We start from the raw sequence: 22,732 nt of genomic DNA, 5'->3' as shown, positions 1-22,732 counted from the left end.
TTACAACCTAATACATTCACACAATGCATGTCTGAATAGCTGTTGGTCAGCTGGTACAGCTTTTTATTCAGACTCCAAAAATGATCTTGAGATCTGCCAGAGAGAGTTTGGAGAGGGTGTTTCCGGTTCCCGACAGCACATTCTGTGCCAGCTCCTTCTTCTTTGTCTGCAGTGTGGAAATTTTCTCCTCCACTGTGTTTTCACACACAAACCTATTGACAATGCCACATAGACACACACACACAAACTATTAGCACAAAGAAACGCAGTTTACACATCATTGTTACCATTACATGCTTAGTAAAACTTAAAAATAAAGATGCAAACTAGAAATTTTGTGGCGATTCAGTTAGAAGCTGATGCGTCACCTGTGGATGGTGACGTCTTTATATTGTCCCACTCTATAGATGCGGTCACAGGCCTGATCCTCCAAAGCTGGGTTCCTGTTGAAGGGTTAAAATTGAAACAACTTTCTTCTACCTTACAGAAATGTTTCTTAAGTTTGGAATAACATAATCTCTGCAAAACTGCAGAATGCATTGTGTGACGTCTGCACATGTTTGTTTATAACTGCCTTTAAATTGTCCTTTGCCATTCCTTATAATGCGAAATGTGAAGGCACAAGATACTTTAGAGGATACAAATTAAATTAGAGAGGATAAAATATTGAAAAAATTATTTGCACAACAGATATATTTCAAATGCAGCTTGCTACATTAAACGGCGAACGGCAAACAACAGAAGTGATACTTTTCCAGCTCTTTGAATGACAATGTGGCTCTCACCAGTGCATGTCAATGAGGAACAGGTGATTCCCACCGATCAGATTCAGTCCAACCCCGCCGGCACAAAGAGAAACCAGCATCACCTGAAGCAAAAACCAGAACAATTAGGCAGCACTATACATTTAGAGCTGTGCAACAAAACAGTTTGATTACACTCATTTTCATCATTATCACTTCAAGCTTAGTTCTCAGCTGCATAGCACACTTGGTATAATGATCACAGCTAATCTAGAAGTCCCATCATCATCATCATCATCATTATTATTATTACTACTATTATTATTTACATTTCAGTGTTGCAGCAATTTCTGTTTATAACATATAATTTATTGTTGTTTACTTTTTATTTAACTGCATTCTTCACAAATGGAGCAAACATTACAAAAACAGGAACAGTTGGCCTTACATTTATGCACAGATTATCAGTGCAAGTACAAAAAAAAAAGAGTAAAAAAAAAAGAAGCCACTATTGCTGTTTTACATAGTGCATCAGTGTTTTCACAGTTTTTTGTAAACTGATAAGTTTTTTAGCTTAAAGAAAAGAAAATCTCTTCATGTCTTTGATATTGCTCACTGTGCCATCCAGTCATTCTTAATTAGGGGTTCATGTTTTAATCATTTACGGGTTATTGCTATCCCATTGGCTGTGCAAGCAATCTTCTTAATAAGCATTTGTCTTTTACGGATAAGTTGCTCGCAGTGCTACATAAATAAATCGTACAGAAAGAAAAGTCCATCTGTTCTTGTTTCTCCTATCTGTACACAGTTTAATTTAGGGGTTATAAAATATCTTAACAGGTAGATATTCTGCTAATCGTCGTCTGTAATGGAAGATCCCAGAGTCTTCCTCCAGCTTAGATTATTTTAATGTATTTTCGCTGGCCGGACGTCAGAATAAATAAAACAAGTTTCTTATTGTTGTTGTTGTCTTATTGTTGTAAATTTGAGTCTTTTGTATTTCAAAATCTTATTTAGATTGAGCGGTAGAAAGTGGTACCAATTTCATTCCAATATTTAAAGCTCCCATTGATATCTTACTGGTGTGATAATTTTATCATTTTAAATATAGGTCCTCTGCTCTTGATGTAAAAAATGCCATGTGGATTTTCCTTGCAGCTCGTTGTATAAAAGTTGTTTTTATTTTTTATAAAAGTTGAATACGTTTATTAGTGAAACTCTGTTAAATGTGCAGAATGGATTAATCCTCATTAAGATTATGAACATCTTAAATTCTACATCGTTTTCATTCATGTCAACTCCTTTACTTGGTGCATTACTGCCACCTGTTGGTTAGAAGTATGGAAACCATTGTGCCGCCTCATTATGCTTAATTTATGCTCCTGCGGCTGTGTCTCTTTGTGAAGGTAATTATCTACAGGGAGGAGGTCTAAACATGCTCCTGTGCAGTTCTCCAAAATCTAAACTTCACATTGCTCGACGTGTATGATGATGTAAGTCGTTCGAAAGGTGATTAGCTGAGAAGTGGACCGGAACAGGGAAGGGAGAGAGTGGGGTTCACCAGGAATGTGATAAATGCAAAAAAAAACCTTCAACCCCCCCAGTCGGCTTCATTCAGACATGCTCCATTTGACAAAAATAGAGACATTTACCTGTGGTCCCTTTGGGTTAGTGTTGAATTCTTCCACCAGGTCCATGCGGCGTTTAGGGTTGACGGTCCCGTCGATGACGCTGTACGTTAACCCCATCAGCTGCAGATGAACTGCTACAATTTGGAGCATGCTGGTCCACTGGGACACGATCACACTGGACAATAAGGGCGAGACACGCCATGAAGACCACATATGAGAAGGTAACATGAAAATTGTTATTAATTGTGAAAAAAAGACATGAACTCTGAATTATTGTGATGTGTAATGTTTTACCTTTTGTGATCATTACTCTTCTCTCTGATCGCCTTCAGTTCAGAGATGATAGCAGAGATCTAGAAGGAAAATTGATCTTTTAATACTAACTAACAGACTTTGAACTGGACCACCATGCGCTCTTATCACATACATTGTGCATTTTCCCTGCCTCTAACAAAGACAAATGGTCAGCTATGAATTTTAAAACATTTAGCATGAAAACAATCATGTCAAATCACGATTTAGAGCTGAATCTGTGTGGGAAAGATCCAAAGGCTCCAACTGAGGGCAAACAATCCACACCCAGTGACTTCATTGGTGACTTTATTGTGACTTTTGATCAACAAAAACAATCATACCCTGATCTTATTTCACCTTCTATATCAGACAGCAGCACACATTTTCACATTCTGCCAGTAACTGTGATGTTAGTGTGCTGATCTATTGCCCACCTTGGTGCTCCTGCTGGTGCCCTCAAACAGCCGCGAGGGGAAGCGTGTGCCATTGAGGGCCACAGAGTCTTTGGGATCAGGGCCAGATGGCGAGGGGCTGGAGGAGAGCGACAGAGCATTGAGCTGCTCCTCCAGAGATAAGACGATCCCATCACCCTGCAGCTCCGATGAGTCCAGAGTCTAAGCACAGGAGACAGGTGTGAAATAGGTGTGTGCAGTATTCAGTTTGTATCATTATGTGTGTCTTTTTAAATTATAGACATTGCTGGAAAGCCTTATGACAGCACGTGAAAGTGTGTACCTTCTTAAGAAGTGAGAGGTGACAGCAACATTGTCGGAGGCGCAGCAGCAAGGACAGGATGTGGACGGTGCTGGACACCTGCTTAGCCTGCTGGGAGCTCGACAGAGCAGGATCAGCCTGGGACAAACCAAACTCCTGGGCCACTGGAGAGACAGAGAGAGTGAACACTATTTTAAATCACCATTACTGCTACTAGCAAACACTGATTGCTAAAAGAGTTTGACTTAAGGCAAAAGTGCCGTCCCAGCTTCCAGTTTAATTTCTGTTGTTTTCTACACGCAAATGTAATTATGCACCTCGTATAATAATATGCAATCGTGACTGCAAAACAACCTTTGCTCAGATTAAGTTTATTTATTGGTGAGGCCTCACCTTTCTCAAAGGGATTAGAACTGGAAGTGCTTCCTTTCTTCACATCATTTCCTTCATGTTGCTTTAGGTAGCTCTGCAGAGTAGATCTGGAGGAGAGAAAAATATATAATTGACTTTTTATAATTGACTTAATTCCTAGTTTCACAACCCTCAAAAAGGTAAAAACATCAAGATGTCCAAATAAAAAACAAAGATGAAAATGCAGGAAATAAAATAGTGAAATGAACAATACAAACAGAACGTCTTGGGCTTTAAAAATGTTAATTAAACCCCTAACTGTAACTCTGCCTTTGCATTTCACAAAGGTTCATGTCTTTCTGAAAAGATAGACTTTTACCTGGACTGGGCAAATAACACATCATACACAGCCTGCTCATCCTCAGAAAGTTTGAGTCGATGCACCTCGGAAGTCCGATCAGGAAGAGACACCTGAAACAAAACTGCTTTAGTTTCTGGTTATATTTTGTAATTAAACATACACTCCCAGAAGCTAAAAGATACTTTGCTTGTTTATGTTTTTTAATTTAATGGTGGCAAACTCCTAATAGTGAGTGTATTTCCTGATGTGCTACCATAAAGACAGATGTTCATGGAGTCTGTGTGTGTGTCTCTCTACCAGTGGTTGGCCTGTGCTGTCCCGTTGGTCTTTGGTTCGTCGGAGCAGCAGAGTCCTGGTCAGGATGTTGAGTCGCTCTCTGCCTCTCTTGGAGCCGTTGTCCACCTGAGCTTTCCACAGTTTGTACTCGTCGAACGGAGAACAACGCAGAAACCTGAAAAGACAGAGGAACGCAGTGAAAGAACAGGATCTCGTTCATGAAATACATTTATTATTCCTAATGTGTTCATTTCATTTGTGCTTCCTCGTCTCCTCTGTCCTACATCCTTCTGCTTGTGAAACAAATATTAAGCTCAGTCCTCCAGACTGAAAACTGTATCTGGAGGACAGAGGAGAAAGGAGCCTTTCCAGAGGAGCTGTAATCGAGGATGCACTGGTGTATCCTTTGCATGTTTTTATCTTCAAGTATAAAACATCCATGTCACACAGCTGAAATACACAAGCCAAGGTTAGAAGAGGATTTGTCAGACGTTGTTTTAGTTATTTAAGAAGCTCAACTGTGTGATCAAATATTCCAGACTTCATGATTTATATGTAACTTATTAAAAACAGGCGTATTATCTCGTCAGTCTGCACCATATTATGAAAATACTTAAAAACTGTCCCAAATATTAAAAACGGACCACACATGTGCAGCAGGCTAACAAAACACAGGATGGGTTAGAAACTTGTATTCACTGTGCTGTTGTCTTACTTGAGCAGCGAGTACATGTCCAGCAGGTTGTTCTGAATGGGTGTACCAGTGACAGCCCAACGGGCTCCGGCCCTCAGCTGACAGACAGCCATGGAGGTCTGCACTTTTGGGTTTTTGATGCTGTGGGCTTCATCCAGAATTATGCGGGCCCAGGACACTCGCAGGAGAGGAGCTGAGCCTGGACGCTGAAGAAAAATAATGGGAAGTGTGTTTGTAAGTTATTTCATTTTGCTGAAAGTGATGTTTCCAACACTGCTCTTATCTTAGTAAGAAATCACGAAAACAGTATTTTCCTTTTTAGTGCTGCTGCCAGCATCTTCAGTGTTAACACTGAAGGCTTTGGTTCCGGTCGTATATGTAGTATTTACCACATCGTCCTTATCCGTGTTGGGTTTATCGGCCTCTTCTTTTTGGACCGGGATCTCCTTGGACACTAGGCTGTAGGTAGTCACCACCACATCGTAATCTGCCAGTCTGGTGGACACATGCACAACACTGTATTTAGTTTTTGTGACTCAAATGTCCTTCAAATGGGAAAAGAACAGCTGTAATGAAGATCTTTGACATGTCAAAGAAACAATGACAGAGCTGCTCTCCACTACTTTGCACAAACACAAGATCAAACATTTACAGTACACAAATCAATTCCCCCGTGTGCATCATTTCATTTTGTCTGTGAAAGCATGTTTTCCCGAGAGGTGTGCTTTGCAAAAATAACGACAGTTATGACAGCGGAGCTCCTTTTTGTCTGCTTTACTCATGTTTACGACTGTACTGAGTTTTGGCTTTTCCAAGCTTTCTCTTTATGAAACATTTGCAGGACATTCTTGTTCCTACAGTGCTTTACTATGACCTCTAATACCAACATTTTAATATGTAATTGTTTGGCACAAAGGTAAAAAAGGTCAACTGTCACTGCAGGAACTTTGTGTGGCTCCTCAAAGAATAAGATGCGACTGCACCATTACAAACTGAGATAAAGGCAGAGCGGAGAAATAAACAGCAATGTGTGTGTGACAAAGTTTGCAGCTTTCTTACGCTCTGGCACTTCTCTCACGGTTCGGGCCGTGGTACAGGTACACCGTCAACTTGCCCGTCTTGACATGTCTGTCAATCTCCTTCTTCCAGTGGTGCACCAGGGAGGCAGGGCAGATGATAAGAGTGCCCTTAGACAACACAGGGATGCAGTCTGGACACAAAAAAACAAGGAAATAGCTAAAAAAAAAAAACAGGAAGAACTGTATAATTTTATTTAACTAGATTTTATTTGATCCACTGAGTCAATGACAAAAGGTTCTTGTTACCAGTTTTGGATAACCAGCTATCCTTCTTCTTCTCTTCCATCTCCTCCTTGTCCTTTTTTGCTTTCATCTTCATGGCCAGTATGAGAGAAATCATGGTCAAGGTCTTCCCCAGACCCATGTCATCCGCTGATTGAAAAGAATACAAATGAGATGTACTAGAAAAAAGATGAAGAAATGGTAAGAAGCGAGGTGTTCCTCTCTTTGTCATGTGAGCAAACTGACTGGCCTGAGGAGACCATTTCTGTACATAGAATAGCAAATTAAATGTAACAAACAGACCCCACGGGCTTATTTCCAAAAACACTCACCCAGTATTCCTCCACAAGGACTCTGCGTTTCTCTCCAGAGCAACCAGGCCAAAGCTCTCCTCTGATGGGGCAGGAGAGGCACCTGAGCAACCAATCACAATGCAGCAATCTTAGCCTAACATCATCGTCCAATCAAAAGAGGAAATAGAGGCTGTACCATTCTAAATTGTGACAGTTTTGTCAATAAAAGAAAATGTTGTGACGCAAAAATGAAAATTAATTAAAATATATGGACACATAAAGATTACATTCAGATGCAATTTCTTAGAGCATAATAATGTAAAACTATGAGCTACAATCGGAAGCTATATTTCTAAGGCTGACCTTAAAATGTGGCTGCAATACTAGAAGCAGAAAACCATCCTCAAAATGAGAGTAAATAAATGGTACTCAGTCAGACACCAGGTATTTTTTATGCAGTGCAGCCTCAGTCTGAGCAGTCAAATCAGAGTAAAGATGGCGCTCGCCTGCGCTGAGTGTCATGTAAAAATTGCCGATAGATGAATTTAAAAGTGGGCTTTCATATCTTGAAATTTTGGATGATGCTTTTCGGTGAAACTATTCGTGTAAGATTTCAACCTCTCCTGCTAAGAGTTGTCTGTCATCCATTATCTTCTATATCACAACAGCTTAAAAATTCTAAATGTAACTATTTACTGACAGAGCCGAGCACTAAGCCTTGTGTAATCAGTCAGAATATCTGAGTGCTGCTATGAGTTTCCTTTATTTTTGAAGTTTTTGTGAAAATGTAGTCGTTGTTGTCAGATTTTTTTTTTGCCACAGTAGTGAGTGAAGCAGTGTGTAACACCTTGATACCCTTGGGATCAGGGGCCTCAGCCTCGGCATCAGGACAGGACTCCAGGGACTTGTGGAGATGGTCGATGGCCTCACAGGTGGCATTTTTCACCGCCAGAAGACGGTCGTTGGTCATTCTACCCCCATAAAATGTCTGTGCCTGTGGGTATGCTGGAAACATTAAGGATGAATGATTAGCAATCTATATTTATTTCAAGTTAAAAAAAAAAAAAATTACACATTTTATAGAAGTGTTTCTCTTTCCCATATGGCATACCTCCATACATCTGAGAGTATCCCTGGCTCAGCTGGAGCTCCAGAGAGCCACCAGAGGCCTGATGATGGTGCAGGCCCGGGGCTGGAGGAGCAGGGAGCAGGATGGTCCCGCCCTGCCGGCTGAATGGATTCATCTGAGTGGTGCTGAAACCAGAATCAGTGCTGCTACACGCTTCCTCAGACTCTGAAAGGGAGACACAGACATCCAGCCAAATCTAAAAAACCTTGTTGGTTTTATTATTACACTTTCACCTGCACGTTTGTTTGACAGAAAGAAAATCAAAGAACATCAAATTACACAGCGCTTACTAAGACAAAAAAGTCCCTCAAGGTTTTGCCCGTGTAAGCATAAGGGCTTAACTGGGAGTATAGCTGAGGTACATAGTGGAATAACTAAAAAGCACTTGAATAAACCATCTGAAAACACTATTCTATTATTTCTCATGTGCAGTGTGACTCCTACCAGGCTGAGAAGCAGCAGTGAGGCTCAGTGACTCCAGGGCTTCCTCCAGCTCTTTAACCTGTGTCCTCAGCCTCTCTCCTTTATCTGGTAGCGCCTCCAAGTTTACTGAAGATAGAGTGGCCTGAGTGAAGACAAAGAGCTCTCATAAGCCTGAGTATTAAACTAACCAGCTGCTCTGTAGTATTTGTTGTTGTGATGTATACAGTATTGGAGTGTGTAATTTATGGGCTGTTATATATGCTGAAACTGAAGGATTAGCAGTTAGCTAATACCAGCCAATTAGATATCAGCCTAATCATAAATCACATTGCTGGACTTGTGAACTAAACTGTACTTAACAGCTACCTCAGCCTACTCTGTCAGCTAGTGTAGCTAACAGTGGCAACTTTAACATTTAAAGAGAAAAGCACATTCTGAGAGCTTGCAGATTATTTACTATGATATAATTACAAGTACTACAAATATTCTTCGGTGTTTTGGGAAACGCCGGCTAGGAGTGACTGATATGAGTATATCAGGGCGGTTAATTAACAGATTTCTTAATGCAGACACCTTTTTCTGCTGGAGCTGAACGGTGAGCAGGTTCTGCAGCCCTTTGGGGTTTTCCACCGGCTTTTTGATGTTAGAAGCTGGCTGGAATCCTGGGAAGTTGGTCAGTGTCTTTTGGACAGTAGAAACAGGAGGAGTCTTTTGCGGAGCAGGCTTCACCGACACCAGTACCACATCATCATCATCATCGTTTTCGGGACTGTTGGGCTGACTGGACTCTGGCTGAGTTGGATTGTCAGGTATGGGGCTCCTGCTGCTGTCAGAGTCTCTGGATGCATGGGTGCAGCTGCTGTTTTCTAGTATTTGTTTGGTTTCTTTCACCTGAGAGGTTTCAGCATCAGATGGTTGCTGAGTCAAGTTCCTGTGAGAAACTGGTGCAGTTTGATTGATTGTTTTGAGTTGATGTTTGTTTGATGACTCAGAATGAACAGTCTTGACGTTGGAGGAAGAAATGCCCTTTTCTGCTTCTCCTTGCTTGATGCGGTTCTGCTCGGGCGTGTCTTGAATCTTCTCGGTTCTTTTTTCAACACTGTTTTCTTTGGGACTGTTGTTCTCCTCATCTGAAACTCTCTTTTTTAACTTCATCCCCGGTGGAAGTTGTTTACCCCGGTAAGTATCCGACGACCTGTGCTTATCATCTGCCTTTTCTTCCACTCCTGCACCTTGTTGCCTTTCATTTTCTTTCTGGTAATTTGCTCTTCCTTCAGCCTTGTGACTTGCTTCTCTCTCTTCATGTCTATTGTTGTGCAACTTTCTCCACCCAGAGTCCTTGTCTGTCTGGCTTGGTGCCTTAAAGGGGTTTCGTACAGGTGGAAGACATGAGGGCTGTAGCTGTGTGTCAGACAGAGGGCTTCTCTTTTCTGTTTCTGGCTGCAATCATGGAAAACAACACACTTTAAAAAAAAATGTATCATAGAGATTTACAGAAAGGTGTCTAATAACAACTAATCCCTAATGTGGTGTTTAAAAAGAGTAAATAGTTCAGAATAGGAAAAATACTTGTTCATACCATTTAGCTACATCCTATTTAAGGCTGCAACTTATGATTGTTTACATAATAAATGTATTAATCAATGCGTACGCCAGGAAAACCGTAAAAAATTTACAGTTACAGCATTAAAGAAAAAACAACAAAAGAAAAACAAATACAAAAGAGGTAAGGATTACTTTTGTTTTGAGTGACTGACCAATGAACTGACTAATTTGTACAAGTTTAATTATTAGTGGAGTAGTGAGAATAATAACTTAAAACTTTAATTAACCGCATTTTTAATAACTAATAACTATCTTTAATTAATATCTCAATGCGATGGCCAGAAACCGTTGGTGATACAGATATTGAATGTATATAAAAAAACAAGTGTGTGTTGGGAAGTCTGTGACAGCACTTACTGCAGTCCAGGGTACATTTCCACACCACCTCTGGCCTGCTTTTTTACCTACAGCACATCGGTAGAACAACCTGGAAAACGAGAAGGAATTTGCAGTTAAATACACAGTCTAACCGACCTGGTTTCTAGTCATATAAGCTGTGTATAAGCATGCGATTTCAGATTTCTTTCTCACACACACACACACACACACACACACACACACACACACACACACACACACACACCTATAGCCCTGCTGTTGCTGACTGTAGTTGAGAGCCTGGAGTTCCACCATTGAATCTTCATGATGGAGGCAGTGTGATGGTGAAATGCTAGAGACATGATAATTCATGTCAATAAAACAAATATTTGTGCAACACACACATTTGTTTATCAATAACTTTAACAATATGTCACTGAATAACCAACACTTTTAACCTCAGATGTTTGGAGAGAGCCAATGAGTATAGTAAAGTTGGCTACTGAGATGAATGGAACAAAAGCAATGTAAGGATATAGTCAAGGAATAGTCAAGAGATTATTATTTGGTTCAAACACAGTGACAATGACTGCTTCAGGTCTGAAAATACAGTAGAGTGGCCTATTGTCATCGTGGGAATACCTGGTTTGTTGACTAAAATCACATCCTTGCTTGTCAACGCAGACGTAGAAGCTCTTGCCTTTATTTGGTCCATCTTTTAATCCGGTTTTTAACATACACACACCACCTGTGACAAAAAGGTCTCTTTTTAGAAACACGTAAAAACTCGAAGTGCAGAATATTTAAACCGATGGTTAAACTAATTATTAAACTATGTAAGCAGCAAACCTTTATCTCAGGATAAAAACACAAATATAACCTCTTTAAACCAAACACAATATCCAGTTTAGCATTTTATAACACATAATTAATCACCACTGACCGATTACCACTTACCGTGGATACTACATACAACCTTTTCCATTTTATCAACACATTAGTTCAGTTTCAGTTACTAGAACGTGAAGGGAAGAGCTGTATTTTGTATAGACCAATCGCAGCTCTCGGATAACACATCCGCTCTTCAAACGTCAGTATAAAAGTCAAGGTCCAAGTTATTTAGCAAAATTGTATTATGATGGACAAAGAAATAATATATAATAATGTATTAACATCAAATACCAATAACTATTGAATATATAACAATATTAAAGAAAGCAAACTCAACAAACACCAAATTGAATTTGCTTGATGACTCTTATTGTGCAATATATTTAACTTTTAACCGGATATGATATAAGCTAGTTCCGAGAACTTCCGTAAACCTGTTCCGTAAAAAGATTTTTTTTACATGTATGCAGAAGCTGCTTTTCAGTTTAAAAAAAACGTATGTTTTGTATATAAAAAGCATTATTTATCATTTCTATGAAATGAAAAGACATTAAAAAACAGTTAGTACTAGCGTGATGTAAGACTACGTTACCCACAATGCAACAACAACTTCATCGTTGGGTTTTTTTGGTCTCGCGGGCTTTGTTTTGATATGGCGGCAGGCTTCGAATTTTTTGTTTGTTGCCTTTGTATAAGGCCCGATTTCATCACAGTAAACCTGCTTTTCTCCTGAGTAACAGGTAATGTCGATGTGTTTTGTGATGCTTGGTAATGTTGTAGTGTCGTCACTACGGTGTAACATCCGGGAAAAGGTTTTATGAAATAAATAAAATGCATCCTGCTAATAACGGGAGAGTGTGGATGAGGAAGCCAAGCCTTTTAAATAAAGCGACATTTGACAAAAATGAAAAGAGCACTTCCACATTCCACGTGAGCCACATGTCATAAATGCCACCATTCTCTCCTATGTTTTTTAATAGACAGTGTTAAGATGATTGTTCGTAACCAAATATCTGGAACTGACTATACGGCTTCTATGTAGCAACCAGAACGGAAACCAATCTCGTATTAAAAAGGCAATGTCTTTTTTTTATATATATAACGTCTCTATATATGGTTTTATTGGACCTGGGCGTCAGCTATAGGATGTTGGATGGTGTTTATTTGTGGCGTGATTAACTCTTAACCTGTCATCATAATCTTTCGCTTAGATCCCGGATTAGACTATCCTGCCTGCCACATCGCGGCCATCATGTCATCTCCAGCTGGCCTTCAGTACTCCCAGGCAGACTTCTTGGCCCGGTGGATGCCAAGTAGCACCAGAGCCGGAGTGATCCTCAGTCCCTCTCCGGATTTGGCTGGACCCTTGGGCCACACCTCTGCCGTGGGATCTTCGCCCATGTTGCCAGACGATTCCTTCGCTTCCGATTTTGCCCCGTTGCCCGCTTCTACAGACAGCAGCTGCCTGGGTGTGGATGCATTTAGACGGGCAGCAGGAGGAGAGATGACTGAGTCTGACAGGCCGGTGAACGGTCTAAACTCTGTTCCAACGAGAATTGCAGATGGACAGCTGGACACTTTGGACGAGATGGCAAGCAAATCACAGGATCTGCCCCTTATGATGAAGCTTGAACAGGTATGGACATCGGTGCTTTTCAGAAGCTGTTTTGTCCTGTAACTTGAGACAATCAAGTTGTTAAAAGTATAAAATTTGGCATATGTGACTCGCCCTGCTGCTGTGCATCTGAGGAGATGGACTTTCAATACCTAACATAAATGACACAGATACTGGGAGGATCTTTAGTTTTACTGGTTTACTGATACAGGGGTGAGACAAAGCAGAAAAAAATGAACCTGTAATTCATTTATTAATAATGTAAAAACATTTGGACACTTTAATCCCACTTTAATCTCCTAATATATGCAAATTTTGGGCCCTGCGTGGACTTCATTGTTGATTACATCACTGCTTCCTGTATACTTAATGCACCTCCATCACACACACTCCTTTACGTTTCTCTGCTATTAATAGAATTTTCCCTAAGGCAATTATGTTGGCTGGGACACAGATGCAATTAAACACTTAGACTATATGTCAACTGGCAGTATGTGCAGCGCATGTGAATTGACACTGAGCTGAAACTACTCAGAAACATCTATGTTAAGTGTAGCTTAAACCATCTGAAAAACACAGATACCATATATTGTGGCGATCGAGTTGGCAGTTCGTCTGGTAATCGGAAGGTTGGCGGTTCGAGCCCCGGCTCCAACAGTCTCGGTCGTTGTGTCCTTGGGCAAGACACTTCACCCGTTGCCTACTGGTGGTGGTCAGAGGGCCCGGTGGTGCCAGTGTTCGGCAGCCTCGCCTCTGTCAGTGCGCCCCAGGGCGGCTGTGGCTACAATGTAGCTGCCATCACCAGTGTGTGAACGGGTGGATGACTGAATGTAGTGTAAAGCGCTTTGGGGTCCATAGGGACCAAGTAAAGCGCTATACAAATACAGGCCATTTACCATATATACCATATATATTAGCTACACCATATCTAATTAGAATTGAATGTAATATGTATGTGCAGTTAAAGAAATGGCAGCAGCACATGCAGGAGCAGCTAAAAGCTCATCAGCTGGAGGAGCTGCTTCATCTCCAGGAAGAGCAGCAGAAGTTACTGGGAACTCTGAATGGATCCGAGCACTGCACAGGAGGTCAGAGAGTGAAATTACATGAACAACTGCAAAGTGATCATTTTGCATTCAGGGTGAATGTGGTGTGCATGTATTTATCCTGCTTTATAAACTGAAGTGATGATAACCCATCTTACAGAGAGTTCAGAAATGTCTGGACCAGAGTGGGTTGAGGACACGCTCCACAGGTCATGTTACACACAGCGCTCATACAGTCCTGATACAAATCACCGTAGAGTCCCACAGGGCTCTACGATCGGCCGTCAACCAGAACAGCAACTTTCACTAGTTGTCAGACACGAGCAGCTACCCAAAGGTCAAGCATCTGAGGAGGGTGACCATGAGGAAGAGGGTAAGATATATTTATTTTAAATGTAAGTTTCAAATGTAAGGCCCAGGGTCCAGAATCGACTGACCAAAGACTCCAAACCGGCCCACTGCACAGCTTCACATGTGTGAAATGTGAAGGAGTACATAGAAAGTTACCACCACCACAAAAGTTGGTAACTAATAGATAAACAATTAAATGACACTATCTACCACAGAAATGCGTTTTTTTGGGTTTTTTTGCAGGTGGTCCACAGTAAAGAATAAATTAGACATGATATTTTATTACTACAGGATAGTCTGGGCTATAAATTTCCAAAATATTTTCTCTAATTTTAAATATCTGTCATATAGTTTCACTCTTTCAGTTTACTTAAGATCAAAGCGGGCTGTATGTCTCCTATGATGTAAAACAAGTTTGACATCCCTGGTTTAGAGTAAGACACTTGCACAGTTTCTTGGTATTTGTTTTCTATAGAACTGCCCTGTCTTTCATCACATGGTCCACATGTTTTCATGGTTAACCGCTTTGTTTTTTTAGGTTCACTGGACTCCAGAGAGGATGAGGAGGAGCACAGTGTCAATGCGAGCTGTTTTTCTGAGGAAGACGACATGTTGATGCAACATAATGCTGTGGCAAGGACTGAAGATGACAGCAGAACAGAAGACAAAATCTTTCATGACAGGTAAATATTACATAGTCTTGTATTTATGTAGTATTAACATCAGACTGTCTCGACAGATCAGTGTTTGAGTAGGGTTTTGTTTGCCTCCTCAGACCTATAAGGCCAGGTATTGGTGGTCAAAAGCAGACATTTGAAGAGCTGCTGGAGGAGCAGCTGAAGCTGGAGGAGCAGAGGCTAAAGTCTGCCCAGCAACAACAGGTCAGAGGATGTGTCACGAGTGCTGAAAAGTATCAATAATGAACCATTCATTTGAGTTTTGCATTCTGCAGGTGACAACCTGATATAGGAATGTAATGTCTGCACAAATGGAGCCTGTCTGTATTTTGCAATAAAATACTCTATTTAACTGGAAAAACTAAAAGATTCCAATTTACATTGAATTCAAATCTTGTCCTATTCCTTGAACAGAGTCAAGATGGAGCCAACGCTGCGCAAGCCCTTCCTAAGAGAGCCTTTTTGAAGCGAGGAGAGGGCCTTTCGAGATTTACAAATAATCGGAAAGCTATGTTCCAAAAAACGGATGTAAAGGACTCCAGACCACCACCGCCTCAAGCCAGAGTAATCTCTCGCAGCAACTCGGAGCCCGCATATATTCAGAAAGGAGCCGCAAACAGTGCCCCACGGCTTCCTGTCCAGCGTAAAACTGCTACACTCAACAAGGAGAACCGGTTGAAGGGACTCAGTTCACCTCCTCACGATACGCGAGCAGTGACTAAAGTAGCACGGACAAAGGTTTTAGGTAGTCATCAGAGACAGAACACAACAGGACCAGAGTCTGTCCAAACTGATCCAGGTGGCAGACCAGCCAAACATCAGTTGGGGAAAGTTCTGCCGGTTCAGGCCGTGAAAGTCCCGTGTCTCAACATTCAGCCATGTCCTACAACCAAACAGGGCGGGAAGTTAGGACAGGCAGGGACGGCTGAAAATGAAAAAAGCTGTGGTTCAAAAGTGGAATCAGCAGAAGCAGGAGGGGTTTCTAAAGGAGGAGACCCAGTTATACAGGATTCCTTTGAGTTGTCTTTTCAGAAGAAGCTCCAGCGATGGGAGTGTGACCGACAGCTGGAGAGCATGGAGCTGGGAGAGTTTGAGCTGCTGGAGCAAGCGGCTGAAGAGCTGTCCTTCTCATCTAACTCCTCCTTTGTCATGAAGGTGCTCTATTTCACTCTCAAACTCATCACGCTTTAATTCAGCACTTCAAATGCTCAAAAGTTTCGATGCCTAGTGTTACAATTTTTTGTCACACAGTTTTTTGTTTTGATAGCATCTCTGTTTCCTTGTTTGTGTTGTTTCTGGTTGTTGGGATTCAGTATTTCTGCTGCCTTTAAGTGGTTAAAATCTACTATTGAATTTCTAAAGAAATTACCAGATTGGGTTGCCTTTCTCCAGGACTTTACTGTTAGCCGTGTGTTATGTAGACAATAACCCCTCTCTCCCCAAAAAACGAATACTCTGCTCATTGCTTGCAGGTTCTTCAGATGGATCAACAACGACAGCTGCAGACTGTAAAGGGGCTCCACCAGCGACGCCTCTCTTCAACTCCCATTAAATCACCTCCTAAAGGTGCATTTCAGAGGTGCAATAGTGTTGGGAACACAGGTGGCTTAGCATGTGAAAGCAACTCTTTGAACTCAGAAGCATTTGTAAAGACAAGAAATGATATACTAGAGAACAAAGAGAGCATTAAGGAGACACAGGGCATTGAGAGAGAGGACAAACATGACATCTCTGACACGACACCCTGCAGCCGCTCTGAATGTGGAGATGACAAAGTGGTCAAAAGTTCTCTCTGCTTCCCTGCACCTATTAACCCACCATATGACAAGCGGTCGTATGAAGATGAGGATAGTTTCAGGGACTCATCTTCAGATGTGGCTGAAGAGAATGATGTGGAGAGTAAGAGTGTCCACAGCAATAGCGAGGACTCCACTCTGATAGAGGGCAAAGACGGCGAGCAGGGGAGAGTCGTGTTTGATGACGACGACACATGGAACGACCTGGAGGACACTGCCATCGGCACAGCCGATGAAAGCAAAGAGCTCAGCCCGATTTCCAAGCCGACAGCCAGAGAAATTTCTCCCCCACAGAAAACTTTGTTGAGGAAAGTGGCTGTGAGCAAAGGTGTGGAGCTGGGGAAGGCCACAGGTATCGGTTCAGTCAGTCTGGAGCCTGATCATCCTCCGGCCTCCCAGCTCATGACAAAGTTATTCCCCTCCCTGAAGCCAAAAGCCCAGAGTGCACCACTCCGTCTTCCTCCAGCTGCTTCTGTTGAGTCCAAAAAGCCAGAGGAGGACACAGGTTAGACAAATACTTTCTTTGTTTATTATTGCATTAGTAGAATTAATGTTGATTGAATGTTAATAAACTTATTACAGTACAAAATATCAGCAACTCTGATTTTGTGTTATAACCCTGCAGCTACATGAGTTCATGTGTTTATTAAATGAAAAATTGATAGTAAAGCCAGTTAAAAACCACACATTCCTCAGTGTGTGGTTTTATTATTTATCAGTTGTGTATGCATGTTGTTGCCCTCAGGCCAGCAGGTCCAGTCGAGACAGCTCAGGGAGAGACTGGCTGAGCTGGAGATTGAGATTGAGAGATTTAGGAAGGAGAACGTTGCACTCACCAAACTCAGACAGGAGAATGAGAAAAAACAGGAAACTCTCAGGTGATATGGTCTTCTTTGCATAAGCAATTCAGTAAGGAGTGAATGCAAGTGTAAAAACTTAATAAAAATATAAAGACACTGCATCTGGTATTTGGAAGTAACCTCTTCAGTGTTAAATCCAGCTCTGTTTTCTTTTGGGAGAAATAATTTCATAAAATGTGTTATTCCTCTCCTTCCTCATGTAATGCACGTTTGTACTTTGCTGTTTGTGCTGTAGGTCAGAGCGTTTGGAGTTTGAGCAGATGAGAGCAGAGGAGATGGCCAAGTTTGAGGAGTACAAGAAAGAGGAGACGAGGAAGCTGCAGAAGGAGCGCAAATTGTTTGAGAAGCACGTGTCAGCGGCCAGAGCTATTCCTGATAAGAAGGAACGAGAAGAGATCCAGGTGAGCGTGGACATGACGTGCAAAATAACCACATGAATATGTGCTCAATGTGTAAAAAAGCAATACAGGAGTAATCAAAACATGACTGTGGAGCAATTAAATTCAAACATAATTAAATAAAGGATATCAAATCTTATTGTTTGGTGATGGTATTAATGCTTAAAAAAAGGTTTTGAGAAGAAGATATTTATGTGTCTGCCTTTATTCTCCCTTTGCTTCTCACATCAGGAGTTGAAGCAGCAGCTGAGCTCCCTGCAGGAGGAGATGAAGAGAAGGGAGAGTCGCTGGTCCTCCACACAAAGCCGCCTGCGCCAACAGATCGACTCCCTCAGACAAGAGAACAGTTCACTGCGTGATGAGGTGCCTGACCCCCCCTAACGTTTTCTCTGGTTACACACGCGTAGCTTTAAAATGCACCGTTTATCTGGATTGTAAAGAGTGGGTGAAGGCTGAAAACTGAACCCTGCGTCTTCCTGTTTGTCTTTGAATTGAAGATCCACGTGCTAGAGAAGCTCCGTCTGAGTGCCTGGAAGAAAAACCCTGCGGCTGCTGAGAAGGAAAGTCCCAGAATGTTTGAGAACAATACGCCACCTGTGACCAAAGGAGTTAAATTTGCTGTAAGCTCATTTATAAAGTCTGTTATTGTTATCTAAAAATGATGACCCCGTGTTCTGAACTAAATACCTTATATCAACATGCAGAGGAAAACATGGGAGAAGTTATAGCCCCACAACACTTCATTTTGTTTTTTTTACTATCATCAGTGCTTTGGCAGTCTTCAGAGCTTTAGCTGTGCAGGAACTCTAATTATTCTTCTCCAATTTCGACATTGCTGAGTAACTGCAAAATCACACTTTGTTTCCAGAGTCCTCTCGACTCCAGAGGGAGTGACAGCAGCCCTCCACATGTCAGCTCTGCTCCAGGCACTAGAGGGAACTCCAGAGACGGCAGTCAGGGTGCTGCAGGTACAGTCAAGAGTTTCCATGGAAGGGTTTTTTTTTAATCTTTCAAAATAACTGTACAAATAAGTGTCCAAAGCCATTTCAAGAAAAACTTTGGAAGCTGAGGTTGTCTGGCGATAAGTCATCTTTAGCAACTCTGAGCCAAAAAACAAACAAACCTCACCTTTTTTTTCCATCTTTCAGCTCAGCATAAGTAGTGTGGTTAACTCTATTAGCTTTTATAATGTCAGTTTGAGCTAGAGCAGACCTACAGACCCAGTGCACGTAGTAGCTGGTGGACGTATTGGAGTATTTGACATGTGTATATTGAGAGATTTTATGTCTGTTTCAAGTTGAGACTAGAACAGGATTAATAGCGTGATTAGACCTAAATTTGCCAGGTGGACACAAACAGACTCCAAATCATTGATGTTTGTGTCTGCTGGGTTTGTAAATAACTAATTTTCCCATATTAATAGATTTTAATCATCCAAAAAAGCCTGGGATTGGCTCAGAGTAAAAGTTTAGGAATTTTTAGAGTTTTTGTCAATGATCATCATTAATGATTCTCATAAACACCTTGAAAAGCACGAATGGTCGAGTCTGTATTGTCCATATTTTTATTCTCTGCAGGAATAAAGAGCAGCCTGAGGAAGCCAGCAGGGCCAGGCTCCTCTTCCACCTCCGTAGCCAGCAGGAAGTCAGAGGAGAGGTCAGCACCTGCCGGGAGCCAGGAGAACTCACCAAACCAAGAACACTTATACAACTGCTCTCCAGTAAGAGCATCATCAGTGTCATACAAACACTGCAGTGTTTCCTGTAAATGATGCAAAACACCTACTGACATCCAGATAGAGGAAGAGGCAACATTTATGGCACAAATTTAAGATACATTTGAAAGGTCAGATGTTTATTAGTCTGATTCTGCATCAGGGACAGAACAATTAAAGTCTTGTTTAAAAAAAAACAAAAACAAGCTTGTCTGTATGTGCTGCTCTGTCACAGACCTCATGTTTAAAATCTTCGTATTGCAGAACACTGATTCTCCGACAAATGAACTTGAGCTAAGTAAGGCTGAAGAGACCGAATCAACCAGGGAGGTTATCACACATCCTGATGGCAAGGTGAGAAAATAAGATGTACATTCATCCTGATATTAAATACTAATGTGAGCCACCAGACAAGAGATGTGCTGAAGAATTGATTTTGCTTTCTAAAGAAGTGCGTCTGCTTTATAATCGTGGTAGCAGCAGTTACATACAGCTGAGTTTGGCCCTGTTTTCAACAGTGAGTTATTTAAACAGGAAGGTTGCACTACTAAGTGTGAGTAATTGAGTCATTGTGGAATAACCTCAAACTTACATTAGCATTAGCTTTTATTGTTGATATTCAGTAGAGGCTGTTGATGGAGCTGTCCTGATGTTTCCAGTTAGAGAAGGTTTTGGTCAGCGGTGATCGTCTCATAGTTTACCCCAACGGGACCAGGAAGGAGGTTTCAGCAGACGGACTGACGGTCAAGGTCATCTTCTTCAACGGAGATACTAAACAAGTCACGGCCGACCAAAGAGTGGTGAGATGCTTGCGTTGCTTTATACTCATATTTTCAGTAAATACATGTACGCTGGTCTCCTGGACATGTGCTGTGTGTGAGGAGAAATGTTGGACTGTTTCCTCCTACTTAAAGGCAGGATGTGAGGAAGGAGGGGATGGGTGGCTGTGTCAGGCGTACACCACTGTGTCAGGCTACGTTCACACTGCAGGTCTTAATGCTCAAATCCGATTTTTTTGATCAAATCTGATTTTTCAGTGTGAACGTAGCCTTAGGGAGGGGGTGTCTAGCAGACTCATTCTGACGTATTGAGTAGAACAGCTGTTCAGAGGGAATCAACGTGAAGATATGAAAACATCTGACAGATTCAAAATTGAGAAATAAACGAGATCAGGACAAACAAAGTGATGCAGGCAGACAGACCGGGGAGGCCTTTTGAATCCGTTAGCCTTCCCGAATCACAGAACCAGAGAAAGAGCTACACAGACCTTTGCATGGTTCTTCTCTTTATCTTACCTGTTGATAACTAATGGTGCTGCCCCTTGTGCTCAGGTCTACTACTATGCTGAAACCCAGACAACACACATCACCTACCCAGATGGCATGGAGGTGCTGCACTTCGCCAACAACCAAACAGGTGAGAGCAGATGATGAAGCAGTGAAATTGCCAGGAGACAAAAGCTGCTGGGCTTTTTGCATTAGTGAGGTAATATTCCCATCTCATCTGAGTGCAGAGTAATTCTAAAATGATATAACAGGAGTGATAAACAAGATCTGCATCAGAAATTGGTTGGGTGGGGAACTCCAGGCCTCAAGGGTCGGTGTCCTGCAGGTTTTAGATCTCACCCTGGGTCACCACACCTGAATCAAATGATTAGTTAATCACCAGGCCTCTGGAGAACTTCGAGACATGTTGAGGAGGTAATTTAGCCATTTGAATCACCTGTGTTGGATCAAGGACACATCTAAAACCTGCAGGACACCGGCCCTCGAGGCCTGGAGTTCCCCACACCTGGTTTACTGCATCATACAGTTCTCCAAAGTAGCAATCTTGAAATGCACTGTTGGAAGCAAATTGGCTTTTCTGTCCCATCAAAGAAAATTGTTAGTACTACAAAAGTCAGATATTCACTTTACTGTAAGAAGAAGGATAAAATAAAGTAATTTTAACACAACAGTACTTAGGAGTAAAAGTCCACGAGGTAAGTGTAGGAAAGGAACTTCCTTTCTCATGCTTGTCTTGTGGACTTTGGACATGTGTACCAACTCATATTCTACATTAATTTTTATTCCTGCTTCAGAAAAGCATTTTCCCGACGGCCGTAAGGAAATCACCTTCCCAGACCAGACAGTAAAGAACCTTTTCCCTAATGGCAGGGAGGAGAGCGTACTGACAGACGGGACCATCATCCAGGTTAACTCGTAAGTCGACCTTATATTTACCTTTAATCAATTTCCCTTACTACCTTTATAACAAAATGTTTTTTTTGCACAATATCCCTTACCAGACATGTACTCATAACTTAATTTTTGTAGGACTTCCGTACCCCTTTCCACTTCTGCACTGGGCCCCATGAGTGGTATATTTAAAATGACAAGGAAAAAAAAAAAAAAAGACAGCTAGTAGAAAATAAGACTAATTTTTCCATCATATGGGAAAGTCAGATATTGTGAATGTTGGAGAAGGAAATAGCAAATACTTCATAAAAGAGTGATGATAACAGGTGGTGCTACAATTTTCAGTCTATTATGTGTTAATACATCAAACAACTGACTAGTGGTTAAAGAAATTGAGTATTACCACCACTCAAGACTAACTGGGCATCTATACATGCCGTTTCTCTCAGGGACGGCACCAAAGAGATCCTTTTTAACACAGGCCAGAAGGAGATCCACACAGCAGAGTACAAGAGGCGAGAGTATCCAGATGGCACAGTGAAGACCGTCTACGCAGATGGGAGGCAAGAAACCCGCTACCCCACCGGGCGGCTCAGGATCAAAGACAAAGATGGAAACGTCATCCTGGACACCAAGGTGTAGAAAGGTGGTGAATCCCAGTGACTGAAACTTGAAGCATTTTTATTATTGCAGCTATTGTTCAAACTGTGAAAAAAATCCAGGACATCAGAGAAGGATGTCTGGAGAATTTGGTGCTTTGTCTTTATTTATTTTCTTCACATGTGATAACAGATACAGGTGAGCTTTGGACATTTTGTTTTAACGATGTGACATAATCAACAGTTCAACCTGCTTTGATATTCTTGAGTTGACACTCCTTGCTTCTGAGATTCACAAATCAGCTTGTTGTTGTTTTTAAATACTTCTGTCTATATGTAGCAAATAGAGTTATGTGACACACTTTTGTGCCAGTGGTTTTAAGCCCACCCACTAAAGCACAACTGGCAGTGGCACAGGCTCAACAAGCACTACCCATGGGTGTAAAAATGAAAAACAGACCAATAAATAAATGCC

At 41.5% G+C, this 22,732-nt stretch overlaps 2 protein-coding genes across 4 annotated transcripts; one reads left to right on the top strand and one right to left on the bottom strand.

Annotated features, from left to right (window-relative positions):
• Positions 1-67: 67 nt before the first annotated feature.
• Positions 68-11,150, bottom strand: ttf2 (transcription termination factor, RNA polymerase II). Of its 3 annotated transcripts, none has more exons than XM_085374544.1 (23): positions 11,091-11,150; positions 10,776-10,881; positions 10,399-10,485; positions 10,169-10,242; positions 8,784-9,646; positions 8,232-8,352; positions 7,770-7,952; positions 7,506-7,663; positions 6,698-6,779; positions 6,390-6,515; positions 6,124-6,274; positions 5,454-5,559; positions 5,086-5,270; positions 4,392-4,545; positions 4,113-4,204; positions 3,776-3,861; positions 3,404-3,546; positions 3,103-3,282; positions 2,669-2,727; positions 2,396-2,549; positions 786-868; positions 369-443; positions 68-212 (listed from the first exon to the last, which is right to left on the bottom strand). In XM_085374544.1, exons 1-23 carry the CDS (start codon positions 11,116-11,118, stop codon positions 68-70), a joined length of 3,441 nt encoding a protein of 1,146 aa, XP_085230670.1. In that variant the 5' UTR covers positions 11,119-11,150. The 3 variants fall into 3 exon arrangements, with proteins under 3 accessions (XP_085230670.1, XP_085230669.1, XP_085230671.1); XM_085374543.1 differs by having other exon boundaries at positions 8,784-9,650; positions 10,173-10,242; XM_085374545.1 differs by having other exon boundaries at positions 7,506-7,658; positions 7,768-7,940; positions 11,091-11,121.
• A 595-nt stretch (positions 11,151-11,745) lies between these two features.
• Positions 11,746-22,300, top strand: cpap (centrosome assembly and centriole elongation protein). Its single transcript, XM_085374593.1, has 19 exons — positions 11,746-11,764; positions 12,236-12,660; positions 13,601-13,727; positions 13,846-14,058; positions 14,575-14,719; positions 14,812-14,917; positions 15,128-15,868; positions 16,186-17,014; positions 17,255-17,387; positions 17,605-17,770; positions 17,999-18,130; positions 18,265-18,387; positions 18,636-18,735; positions 19,345-19,487; positions 19,746-19,835; positions 20,141-20,281; positions 20,813-20,897; positions 21,562-21,682; positions 22,108-22,300. The coding sequence occupies exons 2-19, from the start codon at positions 12,277-12,279 to the stop codon at positions 22,298-22,300; spliced, it is 3,972 nt and encodes a 1,323-aa protein (XP_085230719.1). The 5' UTR covers positions 11,746-11,764; positions 12,236-12,276.
• Positions 22,301-22,732: the final 432 nt, after the last annotated feature.

Source organism: Diplotaxodon limnothrissa, linkage group LG16 (assembly GCF_057381915.1).
Source record: "Diplotaxodon limnothrissa isolate DT_005_m linkage group LG16, D_limnothrissa_male_GT1.1, whole genome shotgun sequence".
NCBI lineage: Eukaryota > Metazoa > Chordata > Actinopteri > Cichliformes > Cichlidae > Diplotaxodon > Diplotaxodon limnothrissa.
The sequence above is the reverse complement of the archived record's forward strand: the minus strand, read 5'-3'. Positions and strand labels throughout refer to the sequence as shown.